Consider the following 16,997-nt stretch of genomic DNA (forward strand, 5'->3'; position numbering starts at 1 on the left):
AATCAACGAAGCATGGCTCCTTCTTACATCATTTTAAGAATCTAGACTCAATTTTTCAGAAATGTAAGTGCATGGTCCAAATTATCTCCAGCTTTCGTTGTCTATATTGAATGACTCATAATCATTTTTTATTTTCCTACTATAAAATTTGTTTCCTCTTGAAATATAAATTGCATTTGACTTCGGTTTTTTGCGAGGTTCTTGCAAAACAAATTTTTTAAATTTGCCGTACTTTAATTTCAAAGCTGGTTTTATACATAGATTTTTAAGTTTCTTCCATATTTGCCATGAAGCGGAATTTGATCCCGATATTGTTAAAACATTGTAAAATGCAAATAGTGTATTACTATATATAATTTTTTTTTTATTTCAGGTCGTTGCTGTCTTTGCAATGTTTCACTCCACAATTGGGGAAACAAGATTTAAGAAATGTGTGGAAAAATTTTTAAAAGAAAATTATTTCAGTGTAACTGAGGTAAAAAAATTATGGAGCTCTTGCAGCGAATCACATGATTTAAAACCAAAAATAAATGTTGAGGTAATATAAATTATTATTATTCTTCTTTATTTAATATAAAAAAAAAAACTTTATTTCTTAAAATACTATTACATTAAATTATTAATATCGATACAAGGAAGAGCACTGCACTGCTGATGATCACCGACTGGCCACTTGGCTGTCGTACTGTTTGTTCGAAGTATGAAAATGCTGATCATCACTTTTGGGTGGTAATATGGTTTGGAGATTGAGAGAAATGAAAATGCTGATGATGCTATGGGTATTGATTTCCTTTTGTCTTAACCGAAATGAAAATGCTAAATCTGAGATGGGTATTGATTTCCTTTTGTCTTAATCATTTTATTTTCGTTGTGTGGTGAAGGCATCTCCTTAACTCTCCCTCTTGTTAAATATTGAGCTCCTGATCAATTTACTTTTGATGTGGACGTTCTCCCTTGATGTATGCAAGGTCTGCTAACAGCATTTCGTGTGTGTACACGTTTTTCCGAGTGTTTCTATTTTTGATGTATAGATTTGTAATCATGTAGGATAGTATGATTAGTCCGATGAGGATCAGCGTATTTCGTATGTATTGTTCCTTGTAGTCTTGTTCTATAAGAGATAGAATATCGTTATTTGTGATTTCTAAAAGTTTGTTGGTTGATGCCACATAATTTTCGATCAGTGTATCTGGTCCCTTGTATCCTTTGATAAATTCTTTGAATTCATTAGTAGGATTACAATATGTTTCATTATCTATGATTATAGTCTTATTGAATAGTATTACATTTATACCATTTATAGTATTATTTTCGATACTATGCGTACCAGTTAACAATATGCTACCTTCTGATATTTTTTTTATTGGAAGGTTCTTTTCTTTTAATATAGTACAGTTTGTTTTAATATGATTTAATAAGTTTGCAAGACAATTATTTTCTTTGCTAATTTTACAAAATTGATTATTTAGTTCTTGTTTACATTTTTCTACTGGAAAGTATTGGTTTTTACATTTAATTATTTCATTAGGGATTATTAGTTTCCCTTCCTCATTGCTTATGGCTTTGGTTGCATAATAATTACATTTTTATATAATGATTAGATATTTCATTAAAATGACAATTATATCTTGAATTTGAACAATTTTGATTGTAGAAGTATCTATTAAATCATTTATTGAAAATTGAGTTTTTTCCTCTTTTAATATTTCATTTTTTTCTTTAATATTTAAGATATTAGGGTTTATAATTTTTAATTCTAAAGCTCGTTTTTTAATAGAGTGATTTAATTTTAGTTCTTTTAATAATATTTCAATATGTGTGAAGTCTGTTTCGTATAGTGAGTTATTGTCGAAGGCCCTCATTACCTTTTGTGAATATTTTAACAGTTCTTCATACCTAGTTAGATTTGTAATGTGGAATAGGTTTCCAAAGTTCTCGTATATGAGTGCGTCATTTTCTTGATGTAATTCATAGTCGTCTTTGCTATGATTAATTATCGTATACGACAAGGTTGTCGTGAAGTTTGTAAGTAGTATGATTTTCGCGATCATTTCTGTAATGAAGAAATTTGTATGTTATCTTTATGGATGACTTTGTTTTTGCGTTTAATAACAATCTTATTTCCTAAGTCTTCGTTTATTGTTTCTTTTCTAAAACTGGGTTCTAGCTTGCCCTGTTTTTCATTAATTCTCTTAATGTATACTACTGTGTTTTGTTTTAGTTTGACTTCTTCGTGTCTGTTTTTATTATTGTTTTTTATCATTTTTTTCTTGTGCTGCAAGTATTTTTGCTTGTATGTCCCTATGTGTGATTTTGTTAAATAAATCTTGTGTGGGTTGTTTTTGTATCACTGAATGTATGGTTTTATTGTATTCTATGGTTGCCTTTAGCATAAGTTCTGTTATTGAGAGTAATTCGTATGATTTTTTTTAAACATCTGGCTATTTCTTGAATGGTGGAATGTGTTTTTTCTATTTGTCCGTTTGATTTGGAGTGTTGTATGGGTACGTAGAATATCTCTATTTCTTGGCGTTTAGCCATGTTCTTGAATAGATGTGATGTGAATACTACGTCATTATCACATATACTGTTTTTACAATATGGGAATGTTTGTAATATTTCTAGAAGTTTCTCTTCTATACGAAGTTTATTTTCAATGAGTTTTATCACTAGATATTTTGAGTATCTGTCAATAGCGGTTAAAAATGTATTATTTGAAATTCTTAAAATGCCGATATGGATAGACTCTCCCTCTTGTTTTGGAATAGACGTCTCGCGTATTCGTTCTTTATGTGGGTGTCGATCGTATTTATTTTGTTGACAGATGTCACAAAGGTGTGTAAGTTCTTTGAAGTCTTTTGCCAATGTGGGCCAAAAGTATATGTTTCGTATTTGTGAAACGTTTTCTTCGTAGTTGCGGTGAGCGCGGTTATGTGTTTGCCAGACTATCTCCTCTTCTTGATTTTCTATTTCTTGTGCCATATTTGGGCAAAAAATGAATTTTATACTGAATGTTTTGGCGTCTCACACAGGGGCCAAATGCATGAATTCTTGGCAATAATAAAAAAAAATTGGGGGTATCCAAAAAAAATTACGGTGTTGTACAGTTAACTGACCTAATTTTACAAGTGCGGTATTATTTTTTTTAATGCTGTTTGCATTTTGACCACGTCATTCGTCTGAAGTTGTACATTCTGAGCAGTGATTTAGCAGGAATATTTAAGTAAAAAAAACTAGGAAGTGTTAAAGTCAATTATTTACGAATTTATTAATTTGTATACATATTTTTTTGAAATGGATTCAATTCCCACAGGTATTTGGACAATATTTATGTAAAATTATATTTTTGTGTTGTTAAATAAAATGTTGGTGAATTTTTGAAAGTGGGTTGTAATTATTGAAGAAAATTGTGTTTTTGCGTATTTTCGTGTAAGGTTCTATTTGTGAACATGTCAAAACATGTCTTCGAAATGTGTCTTATTTGATCGTGTGTTATGTGTACTTGTTGTTACTTCAATAAAAAGTTGCGCCTTTTTGCGCTTTTTGAAGATATCGCTTCTCCAAGAGGTTGTTGTCTCGACTATAAAAAAATATGTTTTTTAAAAATACTTTTTTCTATTTTGTTGTTGTTGTGGGATCAGGTTCAACTGACATTTTTATTACAAGACGTACATTATTTCAACATATGAAGGAATCAGGTAGTACCCGTGGCATGATGGTTAGTGCGTTGGACTGTCATGCAAGGGGTCTTGGGTTCAATCCCTGCCTGTGCCAGCTTAATTTAAAAAAAAAAATAATTTTCGCGGGTACTGCCTCTTGGGAGGAATTGACAAATCCTTCAAGAGTAATTCTTGTCATGAAAAAGTGCTTTCTCAAATTAGCCGTTCGGATTTGGCCTTAAATTGTAGGTCCCTTCCATTCCTGACAACAGTACTCGCACACAGGAATGGTTGAGAGTTGTAAGTCACTAGGCCCTGGTTCACAACGGACTGTTGCGCCACCCCATTTGATTTTTTTGATTTTTTTGAAGGAATCAGGTGACTTAACCTCGGCAATCCAATCTTCAAAATTAAAGGAATTCGTTGAAATTCGTACGAAATGTCCTGATCATGCTAGGCCTATGTTGCGAAAGCGAATTACATTTTTCATTTCCGATTTCAAAAAAAGATGGCAAAAATGTTGTAGAAAAGAGGAAAGGTTTCTTATTTTTAATAAGACTTGGGTTGATTCTGCAATTAGTTTCAAGAATTATGCAATTTCTGAGAAAAAAAAGGGTCGTCCTTGTAAAAGTTTCGATGAATTTTCACAAAGAACCAAACGCTTAAAAACTGAGAAATTGAGAAAAGAACACTCAGCTGAAGAACTAATTTTTGCTACTCAAATGAGTTTAAAATCTTCAGGGCAAGTGGAAGCATCTAAACTGCTGAAAGATTTGAGCACCAGTTCGCCCAAAAGAGCTGCAAAATATAGGTTGGCGTACAAGAAGTTTGAAGCCGCTAAGAAAAAACAACTTTCTCGAAGAGAAGCTTTGTCGATGTTTGTTGAAGCCAAACTTACAAGACACCAATATAGCATCATACGATTAAATGCTAAATCAAAGTTTCCATCTTATAAAAAAATACAACTCGCCCAAAAAGAATGTTACCCCGCAAAAGAACATATTACGGTTACGGAGACTGTTGCTGATATCAAATTGCAGGCTTTACTTGATCATACTGTGAATAGGCTATTAGATGCTCAAAAGGAAGTTTTGGACGTGCAAGAAACGGATTATTTAAATAATTTGAATCTTATATGTAAGTGGGGTCTGGATTGTTCAGCGCAGTCAGAGCATAAACAACATTTTTTTGATGCAAATTCTAAAGATTCTAGTATCTTTATTGTGTCAATTAAGTTTATTTTCCAGCACGAAACAACAGAATTGTCAAAGAACGAAGTGGAACTAATGCGCAAGCAAATTGAAGAGCTGCAAGAAGTCACATATACAATGAATAACATCGCAATACATGTAACAATTACTATGCTCTTTACAATGGTGGATGGAAAAATTTGCAATGCTGTAACAGACACCAAATCAACCCAAAGATGCTTTGTTTGCGGACTTACGTCCAAGGATTTTAATAACTTAGAAAAAGTATCCAATACTCAAATTATAGATACATCACGATTAGAATTCGGGTTATCTGTGCTGCATGCATGGATACGTTTCTTCGAATGCTTGTTGCATCTTAGTTATAAGCTACCATTAATGAAGTGGCAAGCTCGTGGAGAGGATGAAAACAAATTAGTTGCTGAGAGAAAAAAAGAAATCCAAAGCAAATTTAAAATTGAGATGGGTTTGGTAGTCGATAAGCCAAAACCTGGCTTCGGAAGCAGTAACGACGGAAACACGGCTAGAAGATTTTTTAGTGATCCAGAAGTTGCGGCAAAGATTACTGGGTTGGATTTAAATGTTATTAAAAGGTTTAAAATTGTTTTGCAGACTATAGCTAGTACTTATGAAATCAATGTGGACAAGTTTCAACAATATGCCTTTGAAACTGCCAAACTGTTTGTGGAAAAGTATAATTGGTACCCAATGCCACCTACAATCCACAAAGTTTTGATTCATGGCTCAGCAATCATAGAACATGCGTTATTGCCAATAGGCCAGCTTAGCGAAGAAGCACAGGAAGCACGCAACAAGGAATTCAAAAAATATAGAGAAAGTTTCTCTCGCAAGATATCGCGTGTCAAAACAAATGAGGATATTTTGAATTCACTCCTCATTTCTTCTGACCCGTTTATTACAAGCCTAAGAAAACTTCCCCAGAAAAAGGCTTATAATATTGAGAATAATGTTCTTGAATTGTTGAAGGCACCTGACCTTCCGTTTACCTCGGATACTTCCGGTACATCAGCTCTTCTTAGTTCCGATAGTTCTTCCGAAGCTGAATAATCATTTTTTTGAATTTAAATCTTTATTTCCTATTTTTTGCATAAAGGAATAAAATATTATTATTTAAACACTAGATGTATGCTTTTTATTCATTTTTCAAAGGTTTAGTGCCATGAAATATTTTTTGCCAAGAATTCATGCATTTGACCCCTGTGTGCGTCTGTAGTCAAAGTTAAAGGTTCTTTGTAATTCGGTTGGTTTAGCTCGATTTCAGTTATAATTATGTTCTTTTAATTTATTGAATGCATTTATGGCTTCTTCATTTAGTTCTATGAAGGTTTCCTTTGCCATATTTGACGAGAATGAACCATTTTCGCTTTGTAGGTACTTAGTTAAAGGTTTTGCTATTTTAGCATAATTCTCAATGAACTTTCTGTAATAGCCTATCATTCCTAAAAAGCTTCTGAGTTGTCTGATAGTTTTGGGAATAGGGTATTCGTTAATGTTTTTAACCTTTTCGGGGTTGGTTTTTATTATATTATGGGATATGATATATCCTAGAAATTCTACTTTTTTTCTCGAAGAGTCTCGTTTTTTCGATTGAAATCTTCATGTTTGTCTCCGGTATGGGATACTTGTCCGATATAGTATGAGCATTGAGTTTCTTGTGGTCAATTACTAAACGATTTTTCTGGATACCGTCCGTATTCAGTCCTTTTTTTGGGACTATCCATATAGGAGAATTATATGGGCTTTTGGAAGGTCGTATTATGCCTTTTTGTAGCATGTCTTGAATTTCTTTATTCACGAAGTCATTTACAGAAAAAGGGTAAGGATATTGTTTTGTCCAGATAGGGCTTTCATTAGTGGTTCTAATTTCAGCTTTTATATTTGTTCTGGAAGGTAAAGATATATCAACCTGTGTATTTATTCTTTGTATTTTCTCCAAAGTTGTTTGCCTTAAATCATCCATTTCTTTTGTCTCTGTTACATTATTAATGATTTCTTGATCTTCGTTGAACGAGAGTTTTTCAATTTTATTATTATATTTCAGGGTTTGTGTCCCTAAATTTGATTGTTGCCTTTGCTAATTTCAGCAAATTTGTGCCTATTAGGGCGTCTAAATCTAATGTATCTATAACATAAAACCTTGTTTTATGATCAAACAGTAAAACTTCATGGTATGTTTTAATAATTATTTCTCCATTTGGAGTTTTTGCCTTTTTTAATATGTTTAAACGTATTGGGTCTGAAAAGACGTTCGGTCGGCAATAGTTACTATTGGCGCCTGTATCTAAAAGAAGTTTAATTCGGTTATTTCGTATTGTTCTGTGAATGTACGGTAATCCGATGCTTCGCCTAAAAAAGTATTTTCGTTTTCATTAATGTTGTTTATTCTTTCTGTCCTTATAGCAGGTTTATATAATTGTTGAGAGTCTCCTCTCGGTCTCTTGAATGGTTCTCTAGTGGGAACAAATGGGGTAAAAGGTTTATGTGTTGGTCGAGTCATGTCTCTTTATGGTGGTTTAAAATTTGTTTGTTCACGATACCTATTGAGAGTTGAGTCGGTATCTATTTTTTCTGGCTTTTGTTGTGACTGTACTTTTGTATTATTCATATGTTGATTATGAGTCATTTCTTGTTTGGGAAATCTTAAATTTTGTGTGCTCTTTTGAGTAAATGAGTAAAATTGGCTTGCGAAAGACGATCTTTCATTGTTAAGCCTAGTACATACTTCCTCGTGAAGTGAACGTTCGCCAGTGGAGAAAGTGAACTTTTGACATTGCTCACTGGTACACACTTGTGAGTACACGTTGTGAGCATTGGAAACCAAATGTCAAAGGTTCACCAACAGTTCCCGTACATTTTGCACGTGAATTGCCGGTGAACGAAAACTCTCCACTTTGTTCTCCACTCAGCTTCACAAGCAAGTTCACGGGTGAACCAAAAACTGAAATTTGTATGCGTTCACGAGATGGTTCACAAGTATGTACTAGGCTTTAGATTGTAGTTCTTGTGCTTTGGCTAAAGCGGAAGGTAAGTCTGGAGGATTTATAGAGAATAGTATATTTGATAAACTGCCGTTCATGCCTGATATGAATATTCTAAGAGCTTTTTGCTTATTCAAATCATTTAGTTCGTTAGTCAGGGCTGTGTTGCCGTGTGTCATCTTCGTTTTGTTAATTAATGTAGTTAATTTTTCATTAACGTTATTATAGTAGTCGATTAAACTAATATTGTTTTGTTTAAGTACACTCATCTCTTGTTCGATGATGTGTGCGGGTCGCTTGTCAGCGTAAGCGAAATCGAGTCGTGCTATGATAGCGTCGTAATTGAGAACCGTACCATATTTCGTTAAAACATTATTGGCTTCGCCTATAATTTTGTTTCTGAGTATAGTTAGTGCAGCGTATCTTCTACTGCCTTTTGTGTATAAGCACATACTATTTTCGGAGTTTTCTCTCCATGAAATATAACTATGATGGGAACAGTTTAATTCGGATAAGCGATGATTCTAGTACTTCAATTGTTAATGGTAAGTTGAAAGTTTCCTTAGCTGGGTTGTCAACATCTTGGTTGCCCTTGATGCCTCAATGTCCAGGTACCCAAGCAAAGCAAATGTTTTTGTAAGATTATAAGAAACTTCTAACGTTATCTAATTACTGCCATTTATTGAAACTACTTTCAAAGCTGTTTAATATGCTGAGGTTGTCAGTGAACATTTTTTTTTCCACGTGGATCCTTGGTAAAAGACAAGCGTTTCAATATTGTAGTTAGTTCTGAAATATAACTTCCAGATGAATCGGGAAGAATTTCTTGGCAGATTATTTTTGAATTTTCATTGGATTCTAATTCCACTACTGCATAAACGAACCATCTGTATAGAAAATACGATCTGGTTTTTTATCAGCGATCATCTGACTATGAAGTCGTTTAAATTATTGATGCGGCGTATTGGTTTTTTTTTATGAATTGTTAAGGAAGTGATTAAGAGCAAATTTTGTTTCCAATGTATAGGAGGAATCTGATCTATCTCATATCCTGTTGTGAGGGATAAAAGAAGAGGAACCCCTGGTTGTGATAAAAAAGACGTTCTCTTATTTATTGCAGAGATGGTACCCTTGCGAGGCTTTCCTATGCTAAGCGATTTCTTTATAACCTTGTGTAAAGGGTGCAAGGAATTTCCAAGAGCATTGCCTTCAAATGAAAATCATCTTTTCTTAGCGATGATTTCAAATGATAGATAACCAGCTTTACTTCGAAGTACTAATATAGGTGTTGTTTTTAGCGCACTTGTGGTCAATACATGTTGAAGAGAATCATCTACTAAGGTTTTAGCTAGTCAAATGTCGGTTTCTTTATGGGGCCTTTTCGTTTGAAGCAGATCATTTTGAGGGCATTGTTGCGTAGTTTCGGTTGATTCGTTGCTTTTTTTATTTGAGAATTCCATTTTAAATTTCGAGAAAAAAGTGTGTCGAGTATCCTGAGTTCTCTTTTAAGTGGAATTAAAGTATTTCGCAGTAAAAGAGGGAACACTTTCTTTTTCTGCAAATGTAAATTGCTTCGATCTTATTTGGTGGAACTGAAAATCCTCTTTCTTGTGCCCATTGGTGGGTTGCTGAGTCGGTTGCTTCCAAAAGTAGTTTGACATTGTTTGGGTCTCCAGATGCTGAAGCATAAATGCTATCTGCATAGTCACCGATAAAATCAAATCTGTATATTGGGTTATCAAGTTTACATATCAATGAGTCTATTGGCGTTGTATATAATTACAGAAAGTGGTGAACCCTGTACAACACCATTTCTGAGTTGATTGATAGAAGACATGTAACCATCGACATTTACTTGGAAAGTTCTATCTGTCATAAAGAAAATTATAGTTTTCAGGATATCTTTTTTGACACCCCATAAATGAAATTGCCTAATGTATGAATGTCACTCTATCAAAAGCCTTCGCAAGATCAGCTAACAAAACAACACTATGTTTTCGCATAGATAAGTTATCAGCTATCTTATCCTCTAATAAAGGTAATAGGCTTTCTACATCTCTGTTTGCCTGAAGGCATGTTGTGCGGGGTGTAACTTTTTTCCAATTACCCAACTGACTCTTCTCGCAATGATTTTTTTAAAACTTTGGAGAGGACGGGGAGAAGTGATATCGGACAATATTTATCGAAGGAGTGACATATACTTGGTTTTTTGGGAAAGGGTTTAAGTTGGTTTCCAATCATGTGGAATGTTACCTGTATGTATAATATTGTTATAAATTTTACATATTCTGGTTTTCAGTTTTTTATCACAGTGTTTCACCAGTTTGTATGTAATATTATCATTTCCAGGGAGCTACCCTTTGCATCATGGATGGGCATCTCAAATTTAACAAGAGATATTTTATCAGCTTGGAATTCTGATTGTAATGTTGAGGTTGGAAGATCATCAATCGAAAAGTTTCGTTTGGTCAAGACAAGGGTTTCGGAGTAGTTGCTGTCAGAGCTGATGGATTTCCATATTTGTGCGAATATATTCGCTATAATTTCTGGGTCGTTGATGAGTTCTTGGTCAGATAACATGTGAGGAAATTTTTTTGATAGTTTTGAAGATCAAATGGCTTTTATTCTACTCTACAATTTTCTAAGATCCAGAGATGGGTCTATAGTAATATTCTCTTCGAATTATAGCAAAGCATTTTCTATATGTGATGCAATTTTTCATTTTTCATTTGATATAATGTGTTGCTGAGTGGACGTGTTAAAAAAGTGGTCATATTAAATCGAGTTTTCAAGCGTTATTTTAAACGTACCAAGATTATTTTCTTTACTAACAAGAAACAGACAATTTTTAACAGTGAAAAATTAAATCATTCCTTGCTTTCATTACCTTAAACTTATTTTTCCGAATTTTGACTTTTCGAATTTAATTATTAAATTGTTAATATCTACCGAACATATACCATTTCACTCGCTCTTTTATATACATTGTACATTGTTGGAATCAGAACAGAAAAACTTTCTCTTAAACACCAAAAGTCTTTCTCACCGTTTCACCGCCGCCGTCGTCGTCACCCACAACTCACTCCTGCCAAGTACTTTACCGCAGCAATTTTACCGTAGCCAACAGTCACCGAATCTAGCTCTCGCTCGTATTACATTTATTTCCTACCTTTTGATGCCTCCAAAACGTAATAGAAGGGAATTAACAACATCTCCAGTTCAACATAACCAGTCTCCGGATTCCAAACAGCCTAAAAAGTCATTTACGGCAGACCAAACATTGGCAAAACCACACTCGTCATTTATTTTTTCTCTTGAAAACAACACAACCGAAATGTCTGAAGAAGCTCTTAAAAAACAGAGTGATTACATGATTACTCTCCTTTCGGCGAAATTGAACGAATTCGAAGATAGGATCACGGAGAAAATAAACGCGGACGTTTCACAGCTAAAGAGAACCGTTGATGATGTCAATCAAAGAATAAAAACAATTGAACAAAAGCTTTGCGAGATCGACGTCATAAAACAGGAGAACATTTTGCTGAAGGAGCTTTTAAAAACACAAGATAATGAACTTAAACAGATTACCAAACGCTTAGAACTAACGGAAGAACGTTGTCAGCATAAGGAAACAGAGAGTGATGCTCTGATTCATGGCTTTCCCTTGCTGCCTGAGGAAGATTTAAAACAAATGTTCAATAATTTATGCCGCACTATTGGAATAAATACTATTTCTATTCGCGATATTTTTCGGCTTAGAACTAAATCTTCCACAAATCCACCTGTGATGGTAAAATTTTTGTCACCGCGGGATAAAAGCACTGTTCTTCGCTCGGTTGCCAACCACCGCACAAAAACAAAAAAACCATTATGCGTCCGCGACCTTGGCCTGTCATCTGATAAGCCCGTATTCATTCATGAATGTCTCACTACTAAAAACCGATCGCTATTGAATAATGCTTTAAAACTAAAGAAGGATGGTAAATTGTTTTCCGCTTTTACGATAAGAGGATTGGTTTATGTAAAGAAGAGCCGAAATGAGAAAGCACTCTTAGTAGAGAACACCGATTATCTGAATTTAATTGCCACGAACTCTTTGATGACATCCGAAACAGCTGATCTATCAACCCTACCCTAATAAGCAACAAAGTAAACAGCATAAATACATTATTATTATTATTTTACTTGTCTATTTACTTATTTTGATAAAAGCCTTCTGCAGAATAATTGATTTCTTTTCTCTCTCTTCTATATTATTTTAATAATTATTTAATTTATTATTTTCCTACTTTTTCAGTACTTTATTAGTTTTTTTATTATTTTTCACTATTATTATATTTTTTTTTTCTTTTTTAATAATTCAAATATTATCGTTCTCTATTTCTTATAATGATTTCAAAATGTATTACTTTCTCATGCATCTATAATTATACATATTCGTCATCATCATTCTTGTCTTTTGGTTGTTTCTGTGTTTCTTTTTTAAACTGGGCTTACAGCTTATTATATTTGACTGGACTGATTTGGGTCCTTGTCGATTTTTATATAAATTCACTCAATGATTGATCTTAATGTTCGTAATAGAGAATCTATAGCTGAGTTTTCGAATCAATCCCTGCGTTCAATGATACAAGTCCTAAGTGGGCAGCATACTGGATTGAAAGTCTGCCATATCAATGCGCAAAGTTTGGGTCCAAAATTAGATGAATTTCGGTATTTATTTATAAATTCCAAGATTGACGTGGTTTGCGTTAGTGAAACATGGTTCTCTGTGGATTCTGTGTGTTGTGTGGAAGGATATAATGTTTTTCGTTGCGACAGAACTGGTCGGGTTGGTGGGGGTGTTGCTATTTTCACACGAAATGAATTACATTGCAAATTAATACGTAAATCTCAAGCAGGTAGTGATATAGAATACGTATTTGTTGAAATAAGGTGTAATAACAATAAAATAATGTTAGGGTCAGTGTATCGTCCTCATCGCAATATAGACATATCACCTCTCTTCTCAGTATTGGATGAACTATTATATGTGTCACCGTCTGTTATCGTTGCTGGAGATTTTAATAACAATGTCCTCAAGAGCTCTGAGCTTACGGATAGAATGGCACCTCTTGGCCTATTTCCAGTAAATACTTTAACACCTACTCATTTTACCAAGGACAATAGCACTCTACTTGACTTGTTTTTTGTTAGTCATCTTAGTAAAGTTCTTCTTTATGATCAACTACCTGCTTCTGGTTTCTCTTATCATGATTTAATTTATTTAACCTTTGAATGTAGACCAATTTATCAACCTTCTAATTACAGCTTTAGAGATTTTAAAAATGTCGATAGACGGCAGTTAGAAATAGATCTGAATAATATTGAGTGGTTTCGAATATACGGTATCCTTTCTGTGGATGACCAAATATCTTTTCTTCAAACGATTATAAACTATCTCTATGACTTACATGTTCCCCTGACTATAAAGCAGTTTCGAAGGAAAAATCAATCTTGGTTTAACAATAATATTAAGGCTTTAATAAGGGAACGTAATCTAGCATACAAACGTTGGAAATTATTTAGGCTCGATGAATTATACCATGCATATAAAGTTTTAAGAAATAGAGTGATTAGTGATATTCGTGAGGCAAAAAAAACGATTTTACGCACCAAAATTAGATCCGTCACTTGCCAAAAATGAGCTATGGAAGAATCTTAGGGACATTGGTGTGGGCAAGCAAGTCAACGAGAAATGTGTATCTGTTAACTGTGACGAACTTAATAAAAAATTCACTTCAGTAACTATAGAAGGCCTTGAAAATAGTACTAATGTGTCGCATTTAACTGATTATCCTTTGAATGAACTGCCTTCACGTTTTTATTTCTCTGCGGTTGATGAGGCAGATATCTTGGAAAGCATATTAGCCATCAAATCTAACTCCGTGGGTATTGACGGTATACATCCAGTTTTCTTAAAAGCCATATTACCTTACGTTCTGAAATACATAACGCACACAATTAACACAATCTTTATGACCAGTACCTTTCCCTCTGTTTGGAAACAAGCTAAGGTGATACCTATTCCTAAGAATCTTGATTGTGATGATTTTCGACTCATCGCCATTTTGCCTTTTCTTTCAAAAGTCGTAGAAAAATTAATTAATAACCAAATGCGCTCTTTTCTGAACAATAACAAAATGATATCATCCAATCAGTCTGGTTTCAGACCGAGGCACAGCTGTACCACGGCTTTAATTGAAGTGGTGGAAAACATAAGGCAAGCTGTAGACGATGGTAAAGTGACCATTCTCACTCTCTTAGACTTTTCGAAGGCTTTCGATACAGTCAATATCGAGAAACTTTGCGAAAAGATTGAACATCTCTTTAATTTTTCTGCGCCATCAACAAAATTAATTCGGTCTTATCTGTCTATGGGATTTCAGGCAGTTCAAGCTAATGATGCAATGTCTTCCTTTCTTCCTTTGCATTGTGGTGTTCCTCAAGGTTCAATTTTGGGCCCTTTGCTATTTACAATGTATATAATTGATCTTTCTTCTTTGTCGCTTAGCTCATCCACACACATGTATGCAGATGATGTTCAACTGTACCACAGTTTTCCATTAGGAATGGTTGAGAATGGTGCACATGAAATTAATGAAGATCTGAATAAAATTGTAAATTGGGCTCGTAATAACAATCTATGTTTAAATCCTAAGAAATCAAAGTGCTTAGTGATTTCAAGAACTAATATAGATACCTCATATTTCCCCGAAATATATCTTAACAATTCTGTGATCGATTTTGTTGCTTCTGCAAAAATCCTTGGTCTTACTTTCAATACAAACTTAACCTGGAACAGTCATATAAAACTTGCGTTAGGTAAGGTCTATGGTAGTCTTCGTTTGTTGTGGGCTACTTATCATATCACGCCCTTAAAAACTCGTTTGATTTTAGCTAAAGCTTTGATCATCCCTATTATGCTCTACTGCAGCGAGGTTTTTAGCAATTGTGACTATGAGCACAAACGAAGGCTAAATGTTGCTTTCAACAGCATAACTCGCTATGTATATGGTATACGAAGATATGAAAACATATCACATTTTTCAAAATCGATGTATGGTAAATCGTTGGACAACTTATTTAGATATCGCACATTAACCCTTCTTCACAATCTAATGCAATCCCGTCAACCGGAATATTTATATAGTAAAATTAAATTTCCACAATCGAGTAGATCGTGTGATCTCATTCCAGTTCGCTACTCGTATTTAGTATCGGAACGTCAGTTTTATGTGCATGCAATTCGACTATGGAATTCTCTACCTCGTTCTATTAGAATGATAAGCTGTAGAACACAGTTTGGAAGAGATCTAAAGAAATACTTTGAGACACATTAATGATGATGATGATGATGATGATGAAGGTGATGATTTTTTGTAAATTCATTTTTTTCTGCTATTTGTAAATTATTAAATATTTTAAAAATTTATTTTTTTAATAACTTTATAATTGAAATATACTTGCTCAAATGCTTATATAATCTAACAGATTAGCTTACTGTAAGTAATATGTCACTATAGCATACATATTTTTATATTATAGTATTGCGATACTGATAGTTACTCTAGCTTATAAGATATTGTATCTTACTGAGTAAATTAATAATAAAACTGTTAAAAAAAAAAAAAAAAATTCTGTAATGGGATTTCTACGAAGTTTTAGCCATGCTTTGTTTTTTTTTCATGTCGTAGCCTAGATTGTTCACGTGTAAAATATCCTGGATTTTTTATTGAAATCTTGTACCTACGTAGTTGGAATTGATTTTGTTGCAGTCGCTCTGATGATTTTTTTTATTTTTGGGGCTTCCTGGTTGATGTTAGTTGAGACTGGAGTTGTTAAAGAAAGATCAAGAGACGTTGATTTAAATAAATCCCAGGTGGTTAACTCTTCTTTGAACCTAAGAAAATTTGTTTGCTTAGTTTGTTCATGGAGTACGTATTTTAATGGGTAAATGATCATTACTTGAGTCGACTTAATCCCATCGGAAAAGAGAGGCAATGTCTTCAGAAGCAGACTCTACATCAACAGCTGTGAAAGTGTTTTTAGTGTTGAAGAGTGTGGGTGTTCCATCATTAAGGATTGTTAAATTACGATCATTTGCAAATTCTTCGAAATCAGATTCTAGAGCATTTGTCGCATTAGAGCCCCAAAGAATGTTTGAAGCATTAATATCACCCAGTATTATGTGATGGCTATCGTTTATAAGGGATATACCATTGATAATTTCTGGGGTTACAGAGACATCATGTTCTCTATAAATGTTTGTAATAAGTAGTGGTTTTTTTGCTTGAATTGTTATTGTTTGAGGTGGATGTCGTGTAGGAAAATCACGGGAATGTTAATTTTCACAAGAATACCTATACAGACTAAGAGTATTGATATGGTTTGTTAAAATAAAAGCACAAAGTTTTTGGTAAATAGATGAGTTTCTTGTAGTGCTACTATTTCGGGGATATTTTTGCTAATTAATAGTTGGAGTGCATATTTGTTGTTGATATATTCATGGAGGATGGAAATATCCATTTCCAACGAAGCCATTATAATTGCTTATTATATTATTTTAAGAGTGTGTTTCGATTGAGTGGTTATATTTTTTAAGTAATTCTATTTGAGTTTGAGTGAGATTTTGATTATTTGCAAGGTTTAGATGGTTAAGTGATGGTTTGTGCGTTGGACTGCCATGCAAGGCGTCTTGGGTTCAATCCCTGCCTACATCACCTAACTTTTTTCACGAGTACTGCCTCCTGCGAGGAATTGACAAATTCTCCAAGAGTAATTCTGTGACAACATTTCTCGCACACAGGAATGGTTAAGAGTTGTAAGTCACTAGGCCCTGTTTCTTTATGGACTTTTGCCCCACCTAATTTCCTTATTAATTTATTAGATGTTTAAGATGTTAACTATTAAGTGCAGATGAAGAGAAACAGTCAACGCTCTCATTCTCTTCTTCCATAGCGGTAGTTTTTTGTTGATGTTGATGATGATGATGATGGTTTTGGTTTGTCGTTATCTGGGATTGTTATTACGTGGTAATTTGTATTGTTTTTTGAGTGGTGAGTTTTGTCTTGGATAAAGAGAAGGAA

The 16,997-nt window shown here is 33.7% G+C and overlaps 1 protein-coding gene across 1 annotated transcript in view; it reads left to right on the forward strand.

Moving 5' to 3' along the window:
* LOC129944095 (endoplasmic reticulum aminopeptidase 2) overlaps window positions 1–16,997 on the forward strand; it is a 209,959-nt gene that overhangs the window by 91,514 nt on the left and 101,448 nt on the right. Inside the window, exon 4 of the mRNA XM_056053287.1 lies at window positions 374–538. Coding sequence (XP_055909262.1) covers window positions 374–538 — 165 coding nt within the window. The remainder of the gene's footprint in view (window positions 1–373; window positions 539–16,997) is intronic.

This window comes from Eupeodes corollae, chromosome 1, assembly GCF_945859685.1.
Source record: "Eupeodes corollae chromosome 1, idEupCoro1.1, whole genome shotgun sequence".
Classification (NCBI taxonomy): Eukaryota; Metazoa; Arthropoda; class Insecta; order Diptera; family Syrphidae; genus Eupeodes; species Eupeodes corollae.